The sequence below is a fragment of the Argopecten irradians genome, chromosome 16, assembly GCF_041381155.1.
Source record: "Argopecten irradians isolate NY chromosome 16, Ai_NY, whole genome shotgun sequence".
NCBI classification, from domain to species: Eukaryota; Metazoa; Mollusca; class Bivalvia; order Pectinida; family Pectinidae; genus Argopecten; species Argopecten irradians.
The window spans coordinates 30,090,121-30,097,004 of NC_091149.1; the positions used below are offsets into that span (position 1 = coordinate 30,090,121).

Genomic DNA, 6,884 nt, shown 5'->3' on the forward strand with positions numbered 1-6,884 from the left:
ATTCTTATAGTCCACAAAATACTCGAAAATAGATCATACGCGACAAGTTGGTTTACATAAACCTACTTTACGTTAGAAAAATCGTAATTATGTCAGAAAATACCTGTTTTATGCAATGCTAAGACAAAACAATCAATAACTACTCCGTAGGGGAGATAACTTCTTATTACCAAAAGAGCCAAAATCATACGTGGCACCTCTTGATCGAATATAATCGTTGCCTTGGATACTGGAGCTTTGAAGATGACCATTTACTCTTCTCTGCATTGTAAAGCTCAGATATGATATTTATGTATTATTGTATTCCTGCAGTCTATTACCGTGAATTGTTTGTGATGTCATAACATTGTTATAGATAGTAGACCTTTTGACGACACATTTTTGACAAGGGGGTTAGGTACAAAACGTTTGTAGAAAGATAAAACAGTATTGTGTAAGCATCAAAACATGCAGTTTGGAAAGTTAAACAAGCTTATCGCTAGTTCAACAATCATTTTCTGCTTTTGGATTGTAAGGGTCGCAGCTTACCAGATATATATGAATGTATGAGCACAGCTTTATAAACTTCTCTAGCAATGGCTTCGTGAATCTGTTATCAGGGGTTGATTGTGGTAATTGCTTTAACTCATGGTTGATAGATATGATAATATAAATTGGGATACACTGTAGTAAGACAATAACAAAACTAGACAGGCTGACGTCGTTAATTACGGGTTTACTTATGTAATACCAGCACAAAATGTGAATTGTTAATTGTCCATGTCCTAAGCCGTTGTCGTACTTACACAATGCACCTATGTGTCAATTACCAGCACACGACTACAGAAGGCATTTCAAAGTTTAGCTTCTAATCAAACATGGGTTTGGACACGATAACGTTTAGATTGCATGTATATTTCACACTCACTGCAATGCACAAATTCTATAGTTAGATTAACATTATTACTACTATAAGTCAACGAGACATACGTAATTTTTCGATTTTGAAACATTTATCCTGTGATTGTACAATAATACACAGTCTATTTAGCATCTATAACGGTTAGATTGCAAAAGTCTGTTTCATCATTCATCACAAAGGTGATGAGTTAATATTGAAAAAAAACCGGATTAGTTATCATTTGATTGTGATTGAATGATTTAGACATAAGTACATGTAACTTATACAGCAGTCAAACTGTAAACGTCTTTGTTTTATCGTCACTTAAGGATACATGTATACAGTTTTTAGAGAATTAACAATGTGTAGGATTGATTGTGCAGACAATCTTCCCACTATGGCTAAAAACATGGAATGCTTTATGATTTTATTTTTATTGAAACCGAATTTAAAAACAAAATTATTGTGTTGACGTTGACTCAAATAATCGGTAAGCTATATCGGCAGGACTGTTACGTAAAGTCACATAAATGCAGATGTGTAGGTTTAATGTCAGTCTTAGACCTTGAATAGGCGTTACTCTAACATTACTCCTTGGATCGCGTAAGATGATATGATATTTTAACTAACAATTCAGTTTATAACTTGAATATGTATAACTTCTACAGAATGTCTTCTCTGTTGTTTTCATACTTTGTTGTTATATGCATTCACATGAGATGCATGGTGTTTTTGTTTCACGATAAAAAATGAATCTTTAGTTTAAAATCACCGCTTCCTTACAGTTGACTTGTTTAGTAACAATCAGTATAAGGTATAATGTTAGAATTGTTTGATAATATTAATGAACTGTTATTGGCATTTATGTATAACTGGGAGGTATTCTTTATTGTTTTATCACACGTAGATTACTTAGGGTAGCAGAAACTTACAGAAACTTTAAAGTATTAATTATTTCTGACTATTTACAAGTACAAATGTATTTTCAGTCTAACACCAGTAAGGTGTTGTAGGTATACTGTTCTGCGAGTTGACTATATACAGACATATATCTTTACAGCCTAAGACCACGCCTCAACCATACCTCCCCTTCGTCCGATTCCGGCAGACTCGTCAACGATAGGCGAGCTAAGAGGGTAAGTATGATTTATTAAAATAATAGATTGACGAGTTGGTAAAGTAAGCATGAACTATCTAAGGATTAACTTTAATATACATGTATGTTATGGACTTTCATAATTAACCGCACAATGGTTAAACTTGTTTTCTCTATGAAATCGTTACGCCAATCAGAAGCAATGTTTCAAACTGCGACGCCATTTGTTCCTTCCGTGACTGATTAAGTACATTTTTAGGCAATGGAAATGCTTCTTACAAGCAAAATTGAATTATTAAAAATTAATAGAAGTTAAGCTCAACTGATGAGCACATTATAAGGTACATATATATATTAATATGTTTGGTGTAGGTATGCTGCATTCTTTGTTGTATAGAAATTGTGCCTATATTTTGTTGTGTTTCGATATAGTTACATATGTATTAGCCATTTACTAAACATATGATATTGTACTTCCATATACTGTAAACAAAAATGCAGAAAAATGTAAATTTATTAGCGCAATTCGCTGGTTCAATCCTGGAAGTGCCCTCTTACAAATGTACGGTTGTACATAAACAAGCTCTTCAAAAGCAGTACGTAAGCGTTAAAATTATCGCTAAAATAAGTATGTTTAATTTTTTTGATCTAGCATCTTTTATTGCTTTCTTGTAACAGTTTATCTTTAATAGCACGTTATATTGTTGTAGTTGTACATGTTTGCCCTAAACAAACCCTACAGTGGACATATACGTGGCCTGCGCGGAGCCGACTATGAGTGCTACAGACAGTCTCGGCGGGCCGGTATATCAATTGGAAGGAAAACTTTCCGAGCACTCTTATCGTCCTCCACTCAGGATATCAAATCTATAGTTCCGCTTCCACAGGATAGGAACATTCCAATTGTCAACAAACGGGTAAGTCAGAATCTCAAATCTAGTTCCTAACTTGTATGTTAAGAATATTCCTTCGTCAATAAACGAGTAGGTCAGGATCGAAAATCTATAGTACAACTTCATACGATAGAAACATTCCAATTGTAAATAAACGGGTAAGTCAGCATCGAAAATCTATAGTACAACTTCATACGATAGAAACATTCCAATTGTAAATAAACGGGTAAGTCAGGATCTAATGTCTAGTACCTCATACACATGATAGGAATAGTCCATCGTTAATAAACGGGTAAGTTAGGATATCAAATCTAGTTTCTCATGCACACGATAGGACTATACCATCGTCAAATCAGGATATGAATAATATATAATAGTATAATAGTACACCATGCATAGAATAGGATAGTCCATCGTCAATAAACGGGTAAGCCAGGGTATTAAATATATTGCACCCATTCCGCTAGATGAATTAATTGCATTAAAGTCAGGAACACTAAAGGTAAAATGCATATGAAAGAAATGTAATCTTGTAGTCCATGAATTTCCTGATTAGGTCTGTATCTACAATGTATGCATGATTATAATGACCATGATACAGGACTAAGGACATCACTATGTATTTGTCATGATACAGGACTAAGGACATCACTGTTTATTTGTCATGATACATGACTAAGGACATCACTATTTATTTGCCATGATACAAGACTAAGGACATCACTATTTATTTGTCATGATATGACTAAGGACATCACTGTTTATTTGCATGATACATGATACATGACTAAGGACATCACTATAAGGACATCACATTTATTTGCCATGATACATGACTAAGGACATCACTATGTATTTGCCATGATACATGACTCATTTGTCATGATCATGACTGACATTTATTTGCCATGATACATGACTAAGGACTAATAGACATCACTATGTATTTGTCATGATACATGACTAAGGACATCACTATGTATTTGCCATGATACATGACTAAGGACATCACATGTTTTATTTGCCATGATGATGACATCACTATTATTTGTCATGATACATGACTAAGGACATCACTATTATTTGCCATGATAATACTAAGGACATCACTATGTATTTGCCATGATACATGACTAAAGACATCACTATGTACATGATACAGACTATGGACTGTTTACTGTTTATTTGCCATGATACATGACTAAAGATCACATGTACATGATACATGACTAGGACATCACTGTTTATTTGCCATGATACATGACTATGGACATCACTTATTATTTGCCATGATACATGACTAAGGACATCACTGTTTATTTGCCATGATACATGACTAAGGACATCACTGTTTATTTGCCATGATACATGACTAAGGAACATCACTGTTTATTTGCCATGATACATGACTAAGGACATCACTATGTTTTATTTGCCATGATACATGACTAAGGACATCACTGTTTATTTGTCCATGATTACATGACTAAGGACATCACTACTGTATTTGTCATGATACATGAACTAAGGACATCACTATGTATTTGAACATGATACATGACTAAGGACATCACTATGTTTATTTGCCATGATACATGACTAAGGACATCACTATTTATTTGCCATGATACAAGACTAAGGACATCACTGTTTATTTGCCATGATACAAGACTAAGGACATCACTGTGTATTTGCCATGATACATGACTAAGGACATCACTGTTTATTTGCCATGATACATGACTAAGGACATCACTATGTATTTGCCATGATACATGACTAAGGACATCACTGTTTATTTGCCATGATACATGACTAAGGACATCACTATGTATTTGCCATGATACATGACTAAGGACATCACTGTTTATTTGCCATGATACATGACTAAGGACATCACTATGTATTTGCCATGATACATGACTAAGGACATCACTGTTTATTTGCCATGATACATGACTAAGGACATCACTATGTATTTGTCATGATACATGACTAAGGACATCACTGTTTATTTGCCATGATACATGACTATGGACATCACTGTTTATTTGCCATGATACATGACTAAGGACATCACTATGTATTTGTCATGATACATGACTAAGGACATCACTGTTTATTTGCCATGATACATGACTATGGACATCACTATGTATTTGCCATGATACATGACTAAGGACATCACTATTTATTTGCCATGATACAAGACTAAGGACATCACTATGTATTTGCCATATAAGACTAAGACACACTATTATTTGCCATGATACAAGACTAAGGACATCACTATGTATTTGCCATGATACATGACTAAGGACATCACTTATCATGATACATGACTAAGGACATCACTTTTTATTTTTTTCAGGATGAAATACTGTTTGATTCTTGGGAGCAGCTGTTTAATGGTAATGGTGGATTTTTCAATACTTCAACTCCTATTTACTCCTTCGATGGACGCAACGTTCGAACAAGTAGCAGATGGTAAGTTGTTGTCTCAGCGTTAAAGCGTTGTTTAACAGTACGAGGTGTCCCATAAATTATGTTACACATTTAAGATTTTCATCCCTAATAGTCATAATTTGAGTCTTTGAAAAATGATATAATTGCAAATGTATAAAAAGCATCTGACATGTTTTTCTGTGCCTTTGAATTATTTTCAGTCTAATTTATCGAAACTTATGGGTTTCAATAGATTACTGAAGAAAAGATAGCATGTCAAAATTATCGCCCAATTATGGCACATATAACTTAAATAATGCTTAGTGTTGGTTATTTTTGGGTTCCTGGTCAATCACTGCAGTTCTAATTCTTCAACTTGATATATCCTTCAACCAAAATATCATTAATTATTCGTTTATTTTCCACATAGGCAACAAAAATATGTTGAATTTGATGGTATGAAGGTACTATTTTAGTTTAGCTAATAAGATTTCGTGTTTCTGATAAATATCAATTCCTCTTACACTGCACTCTCTTAACCAATCAAAAACAACCTTACATTAGCCCAGCAGTGATCAAAAGCGTGCATCCGTGTCATGTTAAACCCATCTGCGTTTTCGCTAGAGTTGTCTCGCGTTTTTCACTGATCACTAGATTGAGTTGTCTCGCTTTATCAGTAATCACAAGATATGTTTTGTAGGTTAACCGAAACGTCATTAATATTTTTTTTCATTTTCCAAATAGGCCACAGAAATATGTTTGGCATGGATCTGATAAGAGAGGTTCAATGCAAAGTGACTTCTCGTGCCAGGGCTGGCATTCAGGATACAGAAATTCCAAGGGCTACGCCTCGAACCTGCTAGAAGGCAAGCTGGTGGATACCAACACAATGTCCTGTGATAACAAATATGTTGTTCTTTGTATCCAGAATACAAGCGGCGGATCGAAAAAGAGGAAGTAAAATGTTGTTTAGATACCAGCTGTCCTGCTATATAGTTCCTATGACATCAGATTGAAGAATGTTTTACTTGACGACCGAAATTACAAGGAATTAATATGGTTCAGCAACGGTATTCATTTACACTGTATTCCGACTCATGAAGATGCATTTTATGTGAAACAATTTGCATTGAATACTCTTGAAAAGAGGTTTGCAAATGAGAAAATATAATCCTTATCTGATGTCCGTAAAAGATCACATGGAATAGAATAATTGGAAAAAGGCAGGCTGTTTTGCTGCGATGTCTAATGGATCCTAAGCCAATATATTGGTAATTCTTAATACAAACCTGTGACTGTGATATTTTTAAAGATGAATATATTTATTGTGCCTCGATCTGGAATATCTCGTCTGCCACTGCGGATGAGTATATTCTGGTGATGCCCACTTCCGTACAGTGTGGAGGGAAGATTACGTCTTTTAAAACTGATTCACCCTTACTACTGCTTTCTTGAGAGTATTTTTGTCTTTCCACTGTGCACAGTTACCTGGTTTTTGTGAGCAAGTGTGTGTTGCCATGACATCAGTTTACGTGGTAACATTACATAGGTTTCTTTACTATAGCAAACC

At 34.5% G+C, this 6,884-nt stretch overlaps 2 protein-coding genes across 10 annotated transcripts in view; both read left to right on the top strand.

Moving 5' to 3' along the window:
- LOC138310315 (collagen alpha-1(I) chain-like) overlaps positions 1 to 2,827 on the top strand; it is a 147,826-nt gene extending 144,999 nt beyond the window's left edge. For all 9 annotated transcript variants that reach the window (XM_069251479.1, XM_069251471.1, XM_069251473.1 and 6 more), the window contains 2 exons: positions 1,941 to 2,016; positions 2,687 to 2,827. In XM_069251479.1, coding sequence (XP_069107580.1) covers positions 1,941 to 2,003 — 63 coding nt within the window. In that variant the 3' untranslated portion in view covers positions 2,004 to 2,016; positions 2,687 to 2,827. The remainder of the gene's footprint in view (positions 1 to 1,940; positions 2,017 to 2,686) is intronic.
- LOC138310150 (collagen alpha-1(XV) chain-like) lies at positions 2,693 to 6,275 on the top strand. The gene is made up of 3 exons (XM_069251276.1): positions 2,693 to 2,893; positions 5,241 to 5,356; positions 6,059 to 6,275. Exons 1-3 carry the CDS (start codon positions 2,693 to 2,695, stop codon positions 6,273 to 6,275), a joined length of 534 nt encoding a protein of 177 aa, XP_069107377.1.
- The last annotated feature ends 609 nt before the right edge of the window (positions 6,276 to 6,884 follow it).

What these genes read in the sequence shown, in the direction of transcription:
- LOC138310150 (XM_069251276.1), top strand. Translation starts at nt 2,693, where the DNA reads ATGTTTGCCCTAAACAAACCCTACAGTGGACATATACGTGGCCTGCGC. An exon ending in TTCCAATTGTCAACAAACGG is followed by an intron (nt 2,894 to 5,240) that starts GTAAGTCAGAAT and finishes TATTTTTTTCAG; the next exon opens with GATGAAATACTGTTTGATTC. An exon ending in GTTCGAACAAGTAGCAGATG is followed by an intron (nt 5,357 to 6,058) that starts GTAAGTTGTTGT and finishes TTTTCCAAATAG; the next exon opens with GCCACAGAAATATGTTTGGC.